This window comes from Lampris incognitus, chromosome 6 (genome assembly GCF_029633865.1).
Source record: "Lampris incognitus isolate fLamInc1 chromosome 6, fLamInc1.hap2, whole genome shotgun sequence".
Taxonomy (NCBI): domain Eukaryota; kingdom Metazoa; phylum Chordata; class Actinopteri; order Lampriformes; family Lampridae; genus Lampris; species Lampris incognitus.
Window position 1 is genome coordinate 60,835,789 of NC_079216.1, and position 19,444 is coordinate 60,855,232.

General features: G+C 42.6%; 1 protein-coding gene across 1 annotated transcript; it reads left to right on the plus strand.

The window, feature by feature from the left end:
- The first annotated feature begins 1,706 nt into the window (after positions 1-1,706).
- On the plus strand, positions 1,707-16,350 carry usp3 (ubiquitin specific peptidase 3). The gene is made up of 15 exons (XM_056282672.1): positions 1,707-2,126; positions 2,525-2,585; positions 2,941-3,075; positions 3,716-3,799; positions 4,060-4,141; positions 4,394-4,476; positions 4,663-4,776; positions 5,479-5,592; positions 5,950-6,099; positions 6,807-6,913; positions 7,000-7,080; positions 7,175-7,293; positions 7,394-7,507; positions 12,985-13,052; positions 15,440-16,350. The coding sequence occupies exons 1-15, from the start codon at positions 2,036-2,038 to the stop codon at positions 15,894-15,896; spliced, it is 1,860 nt and encodes a 619-aa protein (XP_056138647.1). The 5' UTR covers positions 1,707-2,035; the 3' UTR covers positions 15,897-16,350.
- The last annotated feature ends 3,094 nt before the right edge of the window (positions 16,351-19,444 follow it).

A 19,444-nucleotide genomic window follows, 5' to 3' on the forward strand; every position in this document is an offset into this window, starting at 1 on the left:
CCTAATTTTTTTTTGGAGGTGGTAGGTATTGTTCCAGAGAGGACTAGAAAAATAGCAGAACATTAAAAATATAATTATAATAATTATGCATAATTATGCAAAATACGCATTTTCTAAAAATGGCTAAAAACCACTTTTCTCGGCATTTCAGATGATTCTGAGCATTTGGGGGGAGGGAGTTGGAGTGGGGGGGGGGGGTTTAGGGGCAGGGGGAAGGCGGTTAGCTGGCAGGATGAAGAGGAGGGAGATTTAGACGGGTGGAGAACCAAACCGCTACATAGTAGCGGGGTTCTTCTAGTAACTATATATCTTCTAAATACCATAGCAAAGCATGATATATATATATATATATATATTTTTTTTAATTTTTTTTTTAATTTAGTCATTCACTAGTGGTTATTTTTTTAGGATAGCTACACTGGCAAGTATGGCACTGTATTTTCGAAATCCCTGTTTTCTAATGGCCAGTACCTTTTAAAACAGGTGGTGAATTTTGTCAAGAGAGATCGGTTATTAAATTCATCTACCTGCTGTTTTTTTTTACACCTGAGGATCAGGATACACGCTGCACGAGGATCAGATATATAAACAGCATCAATTTCATACAATGAAGTCTTAATAGGCCTACTACCTATCAATGTGATTTGAACAGGGATAGGCATTTCTTTGTCCTCTGAAGAGAGCGGTGGATGGGTCGAAATAAGTCCAATGATAGTCAGCAAGAAGTTCTGAGTTCAAATAAAGGTGATTCTTCAAACTTTGAAATCTTAAACTTTAGCCCCGATGTACAGGGTGCTCTGCTGGCAGGAATGGGTTGTCCAAAAAGTCCGATAGGCGCTGAGTGTGCATATCTGGTGACAATGCAAGAAGCTCCAGAAAGACCAAAAGCTACCCTGAGACCTTTGCTTTGAGACCTTTGCTTGAGTTAAGGTGTATTAATGCAATCACCAATCATACTCATCTAATGATTGTATTGTAACGTGAATGCATAAGACACGCCGGCTGGCGGGTCTCACCCTTTAGTCGAGCGGTTAACGCTGCCTCCTGCGGTGCGGGCGGCACGGGTTCGCGTCCCGGCCGCGGCACTTCCTGTGGTTGCGTTGTCCCCTGAATTCGCTACAGTATGCTATACTATTTAGGGTCAAGTGTAACTGACTAATAACTGTTTTCTGTCTCTGCGTTGTGTAGTTCAGTGAGACACATACAGCGGTGGGGGAGATCTGTGGGGTTTATTGTTTCCTCACAAAAAAAAACAAAAACGGGCATCAGTCACACAGCTTGTCCTCTGCACCGGTCCACGCCACAGCTCCGAGCACGCGTCCTTACCGAAGCGGGGCTCAGAGGTGTCACACCAAAACAGCGCCCCCGGGGAACAAAGGGTATGAATTTAAAACCGCTAGGGTGGAACCTATTTACAGCTAGGAACTAGTTTTGGGGAAGTTCACAATTAAAAAAAAAAGATAAAGAAATAGAATAAGATAAGAAATTTGGCTCGGCTACGCAAGCTCTCTGACTAATCAATACATTCCTTAAAAAAACCGCCTAATTTGTCAGGGAAAACTTAAAACATTGTTCTAACGTCAATATCAATCCGGAAATCCTTCACTAAAGCTTGCGCCGCTTTCAACTGTCGTGGTTGGATAAGGCCAAGCCCACACACGTTACGTCACTTCCGTGAGTTGTTTTCATCTGTAGTAAGCTAACACGTTATCTTTAGCCCAAACTTTAGCTCTCGTTACGGAAAATACGCTCCTTATTTCCTAGCAATTTAACCAGTAGGGACACCAAAACGTTACATTTACTCGGAAACTACTTAGTTTCGAGCTATGTTAGCCATATGAATAGCCATCTAGCGTGTTAGACAAATTAGCATAGTCAAACGCACGTCAGCTAATCTAGCCCGGTAGCTAGCTGTTAAACAAGCCAGTTTACGTTAACCCAAATAAATAAAGTAGCTAACAGCAGCTATCCAGCTAGACCTCGGTAACTGTTGATGCAGTTGTCCTTGCTAGCTCACATTGCCGATTCTTAATTGATGGAGTGCCCTCATCTAAACTCAAACCTCAGCTCTCCATTCGATTCCTCCAGGTTCCCAAATGGTGCTCCATCCTCATGGTGCTGCAGCGGTGAGACTAAAATGAAACTCTTCCTTGGTTTGTTTCGAAAGCTAAAGGTTACGTCAAATAGTAATACCAATATATAGGTATGTTTGTTTTATTTGCTCGGGTAATTGTGGTCCCCAGTCGCGAGTCGTGACTTTTGACATAACGTTAGTAGTACTGGCAAACATAACGGTAACAGTAAACGCTAGCAGTTGATATTAGGGGTTTTGCACAGCCTCAGTAAGCAAGCTACAAGTCATTACACCGACTGTGTGGTTTAGAGTCACACAGCTACCGTACATCATGGGTCGGGAGGCCCCCTCCATGAACCAGAACACAATAAGAATAATATCTTAAAAAGAAAATGCTAGATTAAGATTTTGAAATGAGCGTTTGTGCCTGACGTCACTTTCTGTGTCTAGTTTGCAGATCTAACAAAAGCCCATGGTTTTGCCTTTCTTGTCTGATTGTTCATTGTGGAAGGCAAGTACTCGTTCCTTGTTTGTGACTAAAGCCATGTCCTTATCCTGAATTCATCATATCGCACAATAACAAAAAATGTGCTAAACACAATGCTGTCAGTGATATATACTAAACCTGAGTACAAGTAGTACTCAAAAACATTTGAATTACACAATGGTTTGGCCAAAGCTATCCTAGCATGGGCCTCCGACAATGACTTGGAGAAACTTGATAAAACTTTGCTTTTGGACAGGCAGCAGTAGGATAATTGTTTCCCATAACTCAAACTGACTTTCTTGTATGTGTCTCATTTGAAGAAATTTCACCTTAACCAATGCTCAGTTGTTAGATGGATTGTTTATCTCTCTCTTAAAAGATATGTTAATGGGCATGCAAAGAAACACTTTGAGGAGAGCCAAGATTTCAGTACTGAGAAAAAATGTGAGAAGCTGGAGAAGGAGAAAGCTCATCATTCTGTCTGCATGGACTGCTGCAACTACAGTGTATTTTGGTAAGTATCCCTCTTAATAAACTCATACCAAGCTGATCCATAGCTTGGTTTTGGACCCTGAAAAAAGTGTGCAGCCAAGACAGTAGAGCAGTGCAGAAGCTTTTCATACCAGTCAGTGAAGCAGAATACTTTTTAGTGTCTTCTTGAATCCATCACTTTTCTCATCATTCCATTTTCATCTCTCCCTTGTTTTGATAAAGTAACATCAAATCTGAACATGGATGTAAACTGCATCCCGGAAAGAGTGGAACTCAATTTATGAGACAGTTTAGGAAAATCAGCCCTTCTTGTATTCACATCTTGGCTGAAATGTGGCATGGTGCCATAGCAAAGAAAGCTCTGAGGGACAAGAGAAGGGAAACAAGTGAGATCACAAGTAAAGTAATGGATTTTGTAAATGTAAATGCATTGCTCTTATGACTACAGTATGACAAGCCTCTGTATAACCACCTTGTGCCAGGCTGAGTCATTGATCGTAATTGTCCCCACTAAAAGCAACTGTATTACTCAGTCATTCGGTGATTTTTAAATCCAAATGTAGCTAGGGCTCATATCTCAGAGTTCTTTATGTTTTCAGGTATAAAATATGTTTTATGTTTTTACAGTGTGTTTCTTGGAACTGAGTAGTGTGGATTTCTAGTTACAGATGTGATGACTTTGTTGTCAATGACACCAAACTTGGACAGGTGCAGAGGTTGAGGGAGCATCTTCAAAGTCTGGAAAAGTAAGTACCAATACTAAGAATCAAATCATATTTATTTTACGTCTCTTATATTTATGTACACCACATTTGCATCTGTACCATTCAAATGTAGCATCTTTTTTGATACTTACCCAGCTGACCAAGATGTTCCCTATTGTATCAAAATAAGGCTTCTCTACTCAAAAACTCTTCTCACTAGCAAATGAATCTGTCTGTCACAAAATGTCTAATGCTTCGATTAGATAAAATGAAGTTCATATGGAACAACTGCTTTCTTGCAGCCCATCATCAGTTGGTGACAAACAAAGAAAAAGGAAAATTTTAGACAACACACCTTCAGACAGCAAGGTGTTAAAAGAGGAGGTAAGTCAGCCAAAATATTATATACTGATTTCATTTAAACACCATGAAGAATTGTCATCCTAAACCTATCCTTTATGGTGCTGTACAAGAGCCAGACTACTCAAATTTTCCTCAGCTTTCTCTTCACACTAGAAGGCATTTATTAACAGGATTATCAAATATTTTTAAGAAAAATCACTGCATCTCATAAAGACTTGTGGTCACTGAATTGAAACAGAATACAATATTCTGTATTTTGTCTGTTGCTGAAAGGGTGGAGCCTCAACTCTATGTGCCACAGGCCTCCGCAACCTAGGCAATACGTGTTTCATGAATGCCATACTGCAGTCCCTCAGGTAAGGCTCTGTGCTGATGTTGATGAATGTGTGGGGCCTGCTAGGTTTGCACCCTGTTTCAGTAGTATTGTCCTTGTAGACAGAGTTCTCCATGGCCACTGGTTTATTAGTAATTAAGCTTTGGATGCATACTTTGCTCTCCCCAAATATGTATGAATGACCTGAAAGTATCTGTGTCTTTGACAGCAACATTGAGCAGTTCAGCTGTTATTTCAAGGATTTGCCAGCGATGGCGCTACGCAGTGGTAAGACTGCAGGAAGAAGGATGTACCATACCCGCAGCCAAGGGGACAGCAGTGTGTAAGGTCCTCCTCAAGGGAAGGGAGAAGTTATTGGGCTGAAAACATTGTCCTAAAAATGAATAATAGCTACCATAGAATGAGTAGAAATGCTTTTAAAAACATGTACAGTAGTTCTGCATAGTTTATGAAGACAAGATGCTTTATAGTATGAATTCATTAATCAGTACCAGACATAGATTTCATTTTGAAAACAGGGGAAACAATTGCTCTGGAGGCTCTTTACAATGTTAACCCTCATTTTCTACCATAGAGCAAGTTTAGACCTATTCAGATAGAAAGGCTGTGCAAAAGTAATTTAAAAAGCATCCAATCAACCGTTGGAGTACTTAAGATTAAGGTGCATGAAGAGTGTTGGAAAAGTAAAAGTTTTCAGTCACCTGTGTGCTCATGACTCCAGTTAAAACATACCCCACTGAACACAAGAAACTTTCCATATCCCTATGAATTGGGTTTTGGTGGTTAGATTGAAAGAGTATTCCTATTCTTTTACCGTACTTTTTTCCTGCTTTGCCCTGGTCAGTTAGGTTTGATGTAAGGACAACTGGAAATGGGAGAGAGGGCCTGTCACTGTCAGGCTTTGTCTAAATGTACTATGCAATTGTAATTTTGCACTTTTTATAGTAGAGTATGAGATTTTCTCTTGTTGTAGGTCATGTCAGATGGAATAGCACGACTTTGTTTTTTTCTGTGTATTGAATAGGTCTTTAGTGGAGGAGTTCAGGAAAACACTCTGCTCCCTGTGGCAAGGGAGTCAGACGGCCTTCAGTCCGGACTCGTTATTCTATGCCATATGGAAAATCATGCCAAGTTTCAGGTACATGATTACACTGTATCAACTAATATAAACATTATGTTGTAAATATTGCATTATGCAGACTCTTATTAGTATTTTCTGGCGCAATGACATCATCTTCTTTTGATGTACACTGAATTGTATTGAACAGAAGTTTTATTTTCTTTAAGTTCTGTGCCCTAGAATCGTGTAATTACAAAGTATAATGTCATACGAAAGTCACATTATGTGTTGAGGATTGTATTGTCATCAGTTTTCAGAATATTATAAGAGGTGAAATCAGACTGTACCATTTATGATAAAACTAAGCTTACTGTCAGTGGCATCCTTAGCTTATTCTTTTTTCTGATCTGTGAAGCCTGTGTTTTGTTTATCTAGGGGTTATCAGCAGCAAGATGCCCATGAGTTCATGCGTTACCTGCTGGACCACCTCCACAGGGAACTTCAGGCAGGTCGCAATGGGGCTGCTCACCCAGTCTCACCTCAGGACTGTGTCATACTGCCCTCCTCAGCAGGCAAATGCAGCATGTACTACACCTATTTAATTCTTTTTTTGTCTTTTGTGCCAGCTTATTTATAAGTCTTAACATTTTAAATTGATTATCTTTGTTCATTGATCTGATGTTCTCAGACTGCAGAAGGTGGTCAGGGGAATATGTGCACACTAGACAAATGGCCACATTGTGTAGCAGCCTGACCCTATCATTTTGTTGCTAAGGGAGCTGTTGATATTGTGCTGTGTGGGTGCCCTGCATTACTATAGGGTCACAATGTATATGCTAAGCTTGTTTTTACAGCACAGTGCTACATGTGGAACTACATTTATGAAAGATATGAAAGATACTCATATGTCTGACTTTGCTAAGGAGGCTTGTACTGGGTTTAGCCTTCTCTATGGATTCGGTGGGTGATTGGAATGATAACACTTATTATATGCTTATTCTGTTATACCTGGCTTGATTGTTTGTGCATTTGGATGGAGAAGGGGGAGTGGGGTGGGAGGAATGGTTGGGCTGAATGACTCCTGAGCTATGCTGTTGAAATGTTATACTGTAGTATGTAGTTCACATTCACAACTCAAACATTCACTGGTCAACCTAAAATTCTACATGCACACAATGTGATGCATTTTTAAATTATTCTTTTGCTATGGAATAATACTGAGACTTTGGATTTCAGCAAATTTGTGTCTGTGTTGGGAAAAACTATGCTGTGTTTTCCTTGGCTTTCTTCAGAAATGGGACCTCCACCGTTGTCACATCTGTATTTGGTGGTATCCTTCAGAATGAAGTCAATTGCCTGATATGTGGGAATGAATCTCGGAAGTTTGACCCCTTTCTTGGTAAGATAAGACATTCCTAAAAAGGTGACTAAACCGAGTGATGTGGTGCCAAGGAAGTGGCTTTAATTCCTCTCTGTTCTTTTTAGATCTGTCTTTAGACATTCCCAGCCAGTTCAGACACAAGAGAAGTAAAGATCAGGAACCAGGGCCCACTTGCACTTTACGTGGTAAGCTCTATTGCTATTGGTGCTGTTCTTTCCTTTAAGTGTGTCTTAGTGGGATTCTGTATGAGTCTTTAATGGATGGTTGCTCTCTTTATAGACTGCTTGCATAGCTTCACAGACCTGGAAGAGCTTGATGAAACTGAGCTCTACTTGTGTCACATGTGTAAAAAGCGTCAGAAATCCACCAAGAAGTTCTGGATCCAGAAGCTGCCAAAGGTTAGAGATAAACTGTTCTCATATTTAATGTATTTAAAGCCAACCATTTTTCTACAGATATATTTTGTTTGGTATGACAAAGCTTCGTTGCCCATTGTAGGTTTTGTGTCTGCACCTGAAAAGGTTCCACTGGACAGCTTTTCTGAGAAACAAGGTGGATACCTATGTAGAGTTTCCACTTCGAGGACTGGATATGAGGAGCTACCTGCTGGAGGTAGGAAGACAGATGACTAGACTGGTGGCAGGGGGCGGTAATGGCACTAGAGTTAGTGATAGTATAGTCATTACCATCTTACTTTGAGCTGAAGAAACTAGAAATTCTCTAATACGAATACCAAATCTATGTTTTGGTGATGTAGGAAAATGAGTGGTTGTGGCCACATGAAATGATGGAGACAGTTCATGGAATTTGACCATTTGTATTTATAAATAACTAGCATGTTTCACGTTAAAGGTACCAACTCATAAATTGTCTTACATCTAACAAAACTAGCGTTTTTCACAGGCATTAAAAATGAAGTTTGTGTAGCAGGATGTGTCAATTGGACTTACATTATTTGGGGGGGGGGGCAGTTTGGTTAATGAGTGGAGTGAATGGATTTTTCCCCCAATTGTGCTTGGCCAATTACCCCACTCTTCCGAGCTGCCAGTCGCTGCTCCACCCCCTCTGCCGATCCGGGGAGGGCTGCAGACTACCACATGCCTCCTCCGATACATGTGCCAGCTGCTTCTTTTCACCTGACAGTGAGGAAGTTTGCCAGGGAGATGTAGCGCATGGGAGGATCACGCTATTCCCCCCAGCCCCCCCGAACAAGCGCCCCAAGAGACCAGGGGAGGCGCTAGTGCAGCAAGCAGGAAACATACTCACATCCGGCTTCCCACCCGCAGACACGGCCAATTATGTCTGTAAGGACGCCCAACCAAGCCGGCAGTAACACGGGGATTCGAACCGGTGATCTCCGTGTTGGTAGGCAAAGGAATAGACCACCTGGATGCCCTGTTATGCTGGTGTTTTAAGCAAGGAATCTCTGCCAACATGGAGTAGAAGTTGGACATAGTCAAGCACATGAAATGTGATAGTTAACCGTTGACCATAATTGTGATTTGGACACAAACAGAGAAGCATTACAATGAAAGAGGTACTTTAAAATGTAGATTTTATGGTAGAATCTCTGTTTATATACAAACAATTACACCATCTGCGTTGTAAAGCTCATAATTTAGTGAAGTAAAGGAGAGACAGATTCCAAGCTCAAGGAGCACTGCTCTGTTTTTGCACCTTCTTGAAGAGGGTGGGGGAGGCAAAAATTAGCCTACACTAGAGTTGAGAGAAATACTGGATTCTACGATGCATCGCGATGCTTTGTTGAATGATTCTGCATCGTGCAAGAAAGTCTATAATCAATTCGTAACGTAATTTTCAAAGGACTGCCCCACTTCTGTAGTTTGAAGTTACTGCTATGTAGAATGTGTGCATCGTGTTTACATTCAAGATTGTTGCTAAATGGAATGGGCTGGAGGATCGGGAGGGACGCTCTGCTCTGTGACGAAAGCTTTCGCATACATCTGATTGACTAACCCTCACCCTAACCTTAACCACTCACCTTAATCGAATGCCCAGAGCATCATCAATTGCCTGACAGTGAAACAACCAATCAGAGCGAGAGCAATCCTCTGGCCCATCCAATCTAGCACCAACCGTTCAAGACTGTCAACATCGTTTAATGATCGAATTGGGAGGTGACTGACGAGATCCACCCCTAGCCTACACTACTCATTTTAATCCCACTATTGTACTCTGTCAAGTATTAATCCCCCTTGAACTTTTCACAATTGGTTCCTGTTACACCTCCAAATTTTAATTTGTTTATTTTTTCTCCTTTCATTTACACTTTAAATTCATTCATTCATCTTCAGCCGCTTCTCTGGGGTCGGGTCGCGGTGACAGCAAGCTAAGTAGGGCACTCCAGACGTCCCTCTCCCCAGCAACACCCTCCAGCTCCTTCTTGGGGATCCCAAGGTGTTCCCAGGCCAGATTGGACATGTAGTCCCTCCAGCGAGTTCTGGATCTACCCCGGGGTCTCTTCTCCAGTTGGCCATGCCCCGGTAAACCTCCAAAGGAAGGCGCCCAGGAGGCATCCTAATCAGATGCCTGAACCACCTCAACTGGCTCCTTTTGATTTGAAGGAACAGCGGCTCTACTCCGAGCTCCCTTGGGATGTCCGAGCTCCTCACCCTATCTCAAAGGCTGAGCCCAGACACCCTACGGAGGAAACTCATTTCAGCTGCTTGTATCTGCGATCTCACCCTTTCGGTCACTACCCAAAGCTCTTGACCAGAGGTGAGGGTTGGAACAAAGATTGACTGGTAAATTGAGAGCTTTGCCTTCCGGCTCAGCTCCTTCTTCTCCACAACGGTCCGGTACAATGTCTGCATTACTGCTGATGCTGCACCAATCTGCCTGTCAATCTCCCGCTCCATCCTACCCTCACTCGTGAACAAGACCCCCAGATACTTCAATTCCTTCACTTGAGGCAACAACTCATCCCCAACCTGGAGGGAGCCGGTAGAGAACCATGGTCTCAGATTTGGAGGTGCTGACTCTCATCCCGGCCATTTCACACTCAGCTGCAAACCGCCCCAGTGCGCGCTGGAGGTCGCATTCTGATGAAGCCAACAAAACAATTCTGAGGTTCCCAAAACGGACACAGTCCTCACCTTGGCTGCACCTTGAGATCCTGTCCATGAATTTCACAAACAGAATCGGAGACAAGGGACAACCCTGGCGGAGTCCGACACCCACCGAAAACGTGTTTGCCAAGAATGCGGACACAGCTCCCACTTTGGTTATACAAGGACCGGATGGCTTGTAGCAACTGCCCCAGTACCCCATACTCCCGCAGTACCCCCCACAGAGTGCCCGGGGGTACACAGTCGTAAGTCTTCTCCAAGTCCACAAAACACATGTAGACTGGCTGGTCAAACTCCCATGCCCCCCTCAGCACTTCCGCAAAGGTAAAGAGTTGGTCCATTGTTCCACAGCCAGGATGGAATCCGCATTGTTCCTCCTGGATCCGAGGTTCGACAATCGGTTGTAGCCTCCTTTCCAGCACCCTAGAGTAGACTTTCCCAGGGAGGCTGAGCAATGTGATGCCCCGATAATTGGAGCACACCCTCAAAAGCTTTCTTCCTCTTGTATAAAAGTCTCCAGTTTGGTAACCCTTTCTATGAAGCTTGTATCTATAACGCCCTATAAGCATCTAGTGCATCTATAATGCCCATACTTTCCTATAATGTGTATTACAATGACTAACAGCTATGGCTGAAGACTGTGAAATAGCACTGAAGTGTCATTATGCATCTCTACAAAACTTCAGCAAAACAAGTTGGCTATGATGTATTATGACATTTGACAGATAAACAGGCTAATGATGACATATTTATAATGCATAAATCCGTTTTAAATTGACAATGTATCATTTAGGTTGTTATGAGGTGTTGTGAGGGCGTATACATGGTTATAATGAATCTTACAATGACTTATAGTGACACTTATAGGGCATTATAGATGCTTATAGCATGTTATAGATGCAAGCTTCATAGAAAGTGTTACCTTCAGTTTTTATGCTTTTTTTTCTTTTTCTTTTTTGCTGTGTGCATTGGTCCATTGTTGTGTTGTAAAATTAATATTTGTGCTACACGCAGATTATCTGCTGACTAAAACAGCAAAAAATCTGCCTGTAGTTGACTCCATCCATTTTGCTGTTGATAGCAACAAGCTTTTTCCAGTCCCCTCCTGCTGAAAAACAACCCATAGCATGATGCTGGTGCCACCATGCTTGACTGTGACGATGGTGTTACCTGGGTGTTTGGCTGTGGTTTGTGCCAAACAAAGCGCTTTGTTTTCAGGCCAAACAGCTCAACTTTAGTCTTATCAGACCACAAAGTCCTCTTCCAGAAGGTCTCAGTGATACTGTCAAACGAAATCTGTCTTAATGATGGCCTTTCTCAGATGTGGCTGCCCTTCAGCCAACATACGAAAGAGGCCAAATCAGTGAAGTGCTGAAGAGATTTTCTTTGGACAGATTTTCCCATTTAGTTCATTGAGCTCTGCAACTCTGTGAGCATTGTAGCTGGTCTCTTAGTCTCTTCTTTGACAGTTGCCTCTTTTGTCTTGGTGATTTATTTAGTAGGATGGCCTGATCTTGGTCGTGTCTAGTTTGTTCCATATTTTTTCCATTTCTTATTCATTTCCATTGATAGCGCTCCTAAAAAGGCTCAGAGCTTTGGCAGTCTTTTTATAACCTTCTCCAGCTTTTTGCCTCCAAACAAATTTATTACAAAGTTTCCAAGGCAAGTCCTTGGTCTTCGAGACAGCAGCACTTATCTGATCTGATATTTCAGCTGTGAGGCCTCACTAAGTTTGTGATGTTTGTTGTGCATTCATGCAATCAAAACCATGAATTCATGTGGTCCTTGTTCACATACATGGTGTGAGCTCAAGAAAATTGAATAAACCCGGCCCATTTCAAGTTGTAATACAAAGGGGTTGAATGCTTATCAGTAAAGTAATTTGCAGGTATACATTCTTAATATAATTATGAATACATCTAAATTTGTCATTTTGACATTGTAGAGAATTACATCAAGACATGGGGTTAAAAAAACCCATTTAAAGGTGTAATTAATTTGACTTTGTAAGATGACAAAAACAAGAATACTCTGAATTCACTGTATGACATGTAGACAGTTTTTGACTGGAAGAATATTCAAAATGGTTGTGAATGTCTCACCTTTTCAACATTTTAGTATTCCTGGCCATTTTTTCTTGGCAAATGATATCGGCAACTGTAACTGCGGATTTGTCTTTAAGCACTTAGTCTAATGCTTTAAATACATAGCTGAACAAGCTCAAGCCCCTCCAGGAATGGAGCACAAAGTTAGTATCTACACACACACACACACACATATATATATATATATATACATATTCTTATCAACTCTTTACTCAATATTTGAATGTGTAAGGCTTCTACATCTTATTTAAAAGGCCCCATAATACCTATACTATCCTGCGTTTGTTAAAGTCAAAGCCGCCCTGGTCTTTGGATTCTTTAAAGTACAGCAATCTTCCATTCAGACCTTTTCAAGTGTTGTTTTTATTTTGGCCTGAAAATCATACTTTTTCAGATATGGATATTTTTGCCCTTGGTATACTCCCTTCGCTTGCGCCACCGTGGGGCACGGCAGCGTTGCTTGCTCACCCATATGATGCTGTTACTTTTATGAACGCAGCAGTCTTCTTACTTCCCTCTGGTGCACATGGACATGAATAACACTTGTTATTCACCTGTTATTTTGTGTTGATGGTTGCTCTTACTAGTACTACACGTAACTCCCATTGAATGACGTGTCATTAAAAACCTACTTCTTCGGGAACAATACGTATTGAAATGTTGTTAGATTAAAGGTGCTTTGTGTAATATTTCTGTAAAGTATAACATGACTAAGACATATAAATGTTGAATGGTACTTAATGAGACACATAGAAAAAAATTGTAATACCTAATCCTCATGGTTGGTTGGTCATCAGTGTATATGTGAAGACACAACTAAGCACATTGTGAGTATAATGATTAATATAGGACCAGTCCCAAGAGTGACTGCTTATCGACTGTTTTGTGCTTGCAGCCAGAGAATTACTTACCAGAGAGTTGCCTGTATGACCTGGCTGCTGTGGTGGTGCATCATGGATCTGGGTGAGTAGATGTTTTGTTTTTTTGCATGTGTTTTACTTTAAAGTGGAAGTGTTGCCGCTGTTGCAGAGACAACCGGATCGCTTTCCATTTATTAGCAGCCTGGCTACTGTCCAAAGTAAGAAACAACCATAAGAATCCCAATTTGAAACCCTGATCTCAGCGCTATGATAAAGGGAGAGTAAAACATCTGGTAGTATTAATAAGTAGGCAGGTTGTGTTACTTACTGATCAAGTAGATATAATGCCAAATGAAAGTCGGTTTGGAGCCCTCTCAGGTGCCGGAGCTCTCTCCATCGAGTGAATGCCCGTCCATGGTTCACTCTTGTTTTATCTCGTCTTCTATCACTCTCCCTCTTCACTTCCATCAGCTGGGTTCTTTTTCTTTTGCCGGGTAGATTTTCCTCAGTTACTTCGGTTGTTCCGCCGTCCGCCATTGCCTAGCTCGCTACTGGGTGGTTGACGCACTTCCTGTGCCGTACATCAATTTGCCGGGGAAAATCATGCCTGGTGGCAGACAGAATTGCCTAGTGAAAACAAGGCTTATAAAGAACCACTCTAAATGCCAAAGGTGTCATTATTCTATAGCCATTACACTGTGCAATCACAGTTACTTCATAATAATAAGTTACAGCAAAAAAGTTGTCTACTTACTCTTTAAAGTTTGATTATTTTTCAGAAATATTCAGTCAAAAAGTATTTAAGAAATTTGATGACCCAGGGAGTTCCCCCATGTTTTGATCATTCAGATGCGCTGGAAAGGGCTCCTTTGTCAATTGCCATGAATACTCATCTACAGCAGGTTTTAAGGGATGGCTTGTCATTTATTGTAGACAAAAAAATGTACACAACCATATTCATCATTAAGTGGTTTTAAAAGGTCTCGCAACAATATCTTGCTCCTCTGAGCCTTGTTTAGGCAGATCTTTTTTTTTTTTTTCCTGGTGAGCATGTGTCTTCGCACTCCATCAGTCCATTTTTATTGGCATATTTTATTGCCCGGTGCAGGCTAGAACAACAACTGTCTCCATGGTAATGTGATCAACAGAGCTGCACAACCACATAGCCAGAACAAAAACCAAGCAATAAATCTCAAAGTTATTATCTGCCTGTTATCTCTTCGCCTATTGCAGTTGGCTGTTCACTACTGGCTGTTTATGATGAGTCACGGTAATTTTGTAAGAAATTGTTTTTGGACAGCCACAGTCTGAAAATGTGTGCAGAAGACTTGAGAAGTTTTTACCAAACGCTCAGTGACAGAGATGTATTTTAACACTCTAAAGCCCTATTCTGCAGGATACGTTTTGCCTGAGGAGGTCCTGAAATTGGAATTATTACATATTACTCCGATAATTTCAATCCCATCAGTGATTTTTACCTGACTGGAACACTAATAATTTCGGTCTGGATTACCTACTGTTTGTCGGGAAACCCCGAGATCCTCCGGTAATACTAATACCGTGTGAACTGACATGTTAGTAATTTAAGCATGTGTTTTTTGTTTTGTTTTTGTTTTTTTGTTCCTCACAACATTGCCGTTGAATCCAGTCAGCTGCGGTCTTCGACTTGTGTTTCTTGCAGTCTCTGTAACTTTTCGGTAGATGCTCAATTCAGTCACACTTCGATCAGTCATTGACCTCTTCTGTTACAGAGGACATTTACAGATAACTGCGTCAAAGATTTCCTGCCTGTTATGTACCATGAGTATGGTACAAACTGCTGCTGGAAATTGGCCTCTCCCCAAATAGTTATCAGATGAAGCATCTTTATTCTAGTCCAGTATCTTGCTTTTTGTTGTTGTTGTTTTTTACTTTTTTTAAGAGCAGCAACAGCATAGAAAAAGACCCCTTGTCAGTAGTCACATCTGGCACATGCACAGTAATTCAGGCATCAGTTCTTACCCTGTCAGAATGCTTCATTGTAAAGCAAAAATCACATTACCTACTCCACAGGTATAAATTTTCCTGTCAGAATACGGCATTAGAGCAGTGTTTCTCAACCCAGTCCTCAAGGAACCCCTATCCTGCAGATTTTCTTTGCAACCCTGAATAGGTACCTGTTTGTAGTAATTCAGCAGTGAATGTCAGAGTTTGCACACCTTGCATAATTAAGTGCTGTGAGATGATTGGTTGAGTAAGTACAAGCAGAGCTACCTATGCAGGGTTACAATGAAAATCTGCAGGATAGGGGTTCCTTGAGGACTGGGTTGAGAAACACTGCATTAGAGGAACCAGTTTTGTTCATCATACTGCTATTTTCCCATTGGCCACTAAGTGGTGATATTACTCTGGACTATGTTGTGAAGCTGTTCCTCCCTTTTCTGTTTCTGTTGGGAGATGGGCTAAATGTCAGCAGGCGGCAGAATGTGATGTGTCTATCTGTGTTTCCAGGATTGGATCGGGACACTACACGGCATATGGCAGTCACCAGGGCCACTGGTACCACTTCAATGACAGCACAGTGACTCTGACAGACGAGCACACAGTGAGGAAGGCCAAGGCCTACATCCTCTTTTATGTGGGGAGTCCAGACAAGGAAGCTTCAGACAGAGGTGCTCAGAACAAAGCAGTCCTGGACAGGGTTGGCCAGGACAAGGTTACAGTGGATTTGGTAAATACAGACAGGGTTGGGCCACACATGGCAGCCTTACACAGGGTTACCCTGGACATGGGAGTAACAGATAAGGCTGCAATGGAGATGGTGGCCAAAGACCAGGTGGTGTTTGACACAGCTGCTTTGGAGAAGATGGCCCTAGAAAAACTGGCAACAGATGGCTTTGATGATGGTGCCTTGGAGAGGGCTGTCACTGAGAATGGCAGCCAGACTCAACAACCTGCAATGCAATGATGCCTTTAGACTGTAACAACCTCAGACCGGTTTTTCACTCCATTTCTGCCTCACCTGAATGACATGTCTCAGTGTGTTTGCGTGTAATCAATTCCTTTTACTTAAATTAGCGTGAATGACTGTCTCTTGTCCACTTGTCCTTTATTTTGTGTGAATGACAATGTTTGGTGACACATTCCTCAGTCGAGGCAGACTACTGCTTATGGGATAGATTCCAGAGCTGGTTGTTATAATAAAAAGCGCTTTAGCTATGGCAATCTTAGTTAAGTCCGGCATTGAGGCTATAGGCTGAAAGTGAGACTGAAATTTTAAAGGGTCCCTCATCACATAATCTTTAATCATAATCAACACAAAGATTTCCCCCTCAAAATGTGTAAAAACATTTTTGAATTATTGAGGCTTATTTTTGACATTGCTGATACTTTGCTATTTCCATTCAGCTTTTCAACTTCAAAATTTGCATAAAAATACCTAAATGAAATTCAAAGAAAGTTAAATCAGTTCATGTGGATACAACGTTTATTGACAGATATGTGTCATCACTCATCTAAGTGACCTCATCAGTCTAAACTGACTGCAGATATCCCCACCCTTATAAACAATACAGCTGCATAACGACCAAAGCCAACAATCCATTTCACAGGAAAATAGGTGTGACCATTAATTAGTTTCAATGACTAAGTGTATTATTCACAGAGGATTAGGGGACGTTTGCAATCAGCATTGTACGATGGCGACAGATGTACTCTTTTTTTTAAGGCCATGACACACCAGGCGGACAGTCAGCCGTTGGCCAATGACGGGCTGTCAGTGAGCGTCTGTGCCCCTAGTTTTTGCACTAGTTGGACCCCTGTCAGCAACTTTTCGGCCGATTCAGCATGTTGAATCGGCAGCAGAGCCCGTCGGTGAGGGATCACTCCGATTGGCTGTCCAGCTTAGCGAGTCAGTGCACAAGAAGATAAATGGAAGTTTCAGAATCATCCGACGTTCCCCTACGGAGATACAATCCCGGTAGATGGTGTTTTGCCTCTGGATGATTGGATTGATAAGTTCCTTCAACATGTGGAACTGAACAGGAAAGAGCCGAGCGAAATTTTTGAAATCGGAGGTTTCATTTATCTCCAGCTCTCGGCACAGGTTCGGGAGAGCCCCTTGAGCCTGTCACTGTAGTATCCATGATTTTACCCATTTAGTGCGATTTCTCCTTATTTTTCACCTCCGCCTCTTCCTTTCCTCTTCCACAACCAAAAGACCAGGGGCTGACAACGCCAGTGCCATTTGCAACTTTTTATCAGACATATTCTCGATTAGAAGTAGCTATACTACTTCAAATTTTGAACGACGAATACAGACTACCGCCACCTGCTGGTATGGAGAGTTATTTCCTCTCACTCAGGCACAGAACGTACATGCTAGTTGGCCGTTTGCTATAGTCTTTTCGGTGTGTTCAAGTGCTACTTTTTGGTCCAGGTGTAGGTGACGTGAGGCGACGCAACGGTCGGCCTTCGTTGCTGCTAGCTCTCTGATGTCAGTTTGGTGTGTCTGGGCCCTTAGGTCCCCTCCTTGGTTCAGGGATGGTCCTTCCTTCTTAACATAGATGGTCTCTTTGACTCCCCGTTCAAACCAGCGTTCCTCCCTATCAAGGATGTGCACATCCTCATCCTTGGAAGAGTGGCCACTGGCCTGTAGATGGGTGTAGACTGTGGAGTCCTGGCCTGACGTGTTAGCTCTTCTGTGTTGTGCCATCCTCTTAGCCAGCATCTGTTTGGTTTCCCCGATGTACAAGTCACGGCAGTCCTCCCGGCACTTAACAGCATACACTATATTTCTCTGTTTGTGCCGGAGGATCCGATCCTTGAGGTGGACCAATTTCTGGCGCAGCGTATTTTGGGGTTTGAAAGCAACTGAGACGCGGTGTTTGGAAAATATGCGACTGAACTGTTCCGACACTCCCTCCACATACGGACTCACCACTGATTTACATTTCGGCAGCTGTTGTCCTTAGACAATAGACACATATTCAGATTTGCAGATGATTCAGTGATTGTAAGTCCTCTTGAAGGGGAGGAAGAGCAACATGGACCTGTGGTCGATGATTTTGTATCTTGGTGCGATGATTCCTTTCTCCACTTAAATGGTGTCTAAAACTAAAGACATGATAATCAGCTTTAGAAAGACTCCTCCTAGTCCTGTACCAACCAGCTTTGAAGGTGCTGACAATGAGCTTGTGGACAGCTACAAATATCTGGGGGTTCTCGACAACAAACTGTGGGTAGTGACCGAAAGGGTGAGATCGTGGATACAAGCAGCTGAAATGAGTTTCCTCCGTAGGGTGTCTAGGCTCAGCCTTAGCGATAGGGTGAGGAGCTTGGAGTAGAGCCGCTGCTCCTTCGCATCGACGAGAGCCAGTTGAGATGGTTCGGGCATCTGGTCAGGATGCCTCCTGGGCACCTGCCTTTGGAGGTTTACCGGGCACGGCCAACTGGGAGGAGACCCCGGGGTAGACCCAGAACTCGCTTGAGGGACTACATGTCCAATCTGGCCTGGGAACGCCTTGGGATCCCCCAGGAGGAGCTGGAGGGCGTTGCTGGGGAGAGGAACGTCTTGAGTGCCCTACTTAGCTTGCTGCCACCGCGACCCGACCCCGGAGAAGTGGCTGAAGATGAGATGAGATGAGAGATGTTCTCGAAAACTGTGCTTTGAAACTCACGTTGCTTCCACATCAAAAAAGGTCCAACAAAGACTTTTTTTCCTGAGGAAAATGTGGACATTTAATGTCTCCTCCCAGATGATGACTCTCCTTTATACAAGTGCTATTGAAACAGTTTTAATGTACTGTATTGTTGCTTGGTTTGGTAACTTGACTCTGGCCAATAAAAAAAGTCCTCATCAAATAGGCCAGTAAGATGTCAGGGAGAAGTCAAGCCCAGCTTACCCACCTTTATAATAGGAAGGTGTTCAGAAAGGCTACTTCCCTTCTGGAGTGCCAAGGTCACCCCCTTCGGCCAGAGATGGAGCTGTTACCCTCAGGTTGTCGGTTGAGGATGCCCTGTATTAGGACTAAGAGATACAAGGCTTCGTTTGTCCCCACTGCCATGCAGTTGTCAAATGGTGGATAGTATTCATCTGTTGTCTGCAGATCGCTTGTTTCCATGGTCTGTATATTTGAACTCCTTCGGTTCTCCTTGCCCGCTATGCCCTGTTGTTTTTTTTGTTGTTGTCCATCAGTGATGTGTCAATTCTGCCTTGGCGTTCGTATGTTTTGTTTTGTGTGAAAGTTTTATACATACTGGCTGCAAACTAATTTCCCTGTAAGGGACAATAAAGATACTTTGACTTTTAAGAGTAGATCTGTCGTCATCTTACAATGCCGTGATTGCAAACATTCCCAAGTCCTCTGAATAGTACACATGGCCATTGAAACGCTAGTGAATGGTCACGCCCATATTTGCATATGAAACTGATCGTTGGGTTCGGCCGTTATGCAACTGTATTGTTTATAAGGGGTGGGGACACCAGTCAGTTTAGACCGGAGAGGCCACTTAGAT

What these genes read in the sequence shown, in the direction of transcription:
- usp3 (XM_056282672.1), top strand. Translation starts at nt 2,036, where the DNA reads ATGGAGTGCCCTCATCTAAACTCAAACCTCAGCTCTCCATTCGATTCC. An exon ending in CTGATTGTTCATTGTGGAAG is followed by an intron (nt 2,586 to 2,940) that starts GCAAGTACTCGT and finishes CTCTCTTAAAAG; the next exon opens with ATATGTTAATGGGCATGCAA. An exon ending in GGATCCAGAAGCTGCCAAAG is followed by an intron (nt 7,294 to 7,393) that starts GTTAGAGATAAA and finishes TGCCCATTGTAG; the next exon opens with GTTTTGTGTCTGCACCTGAA.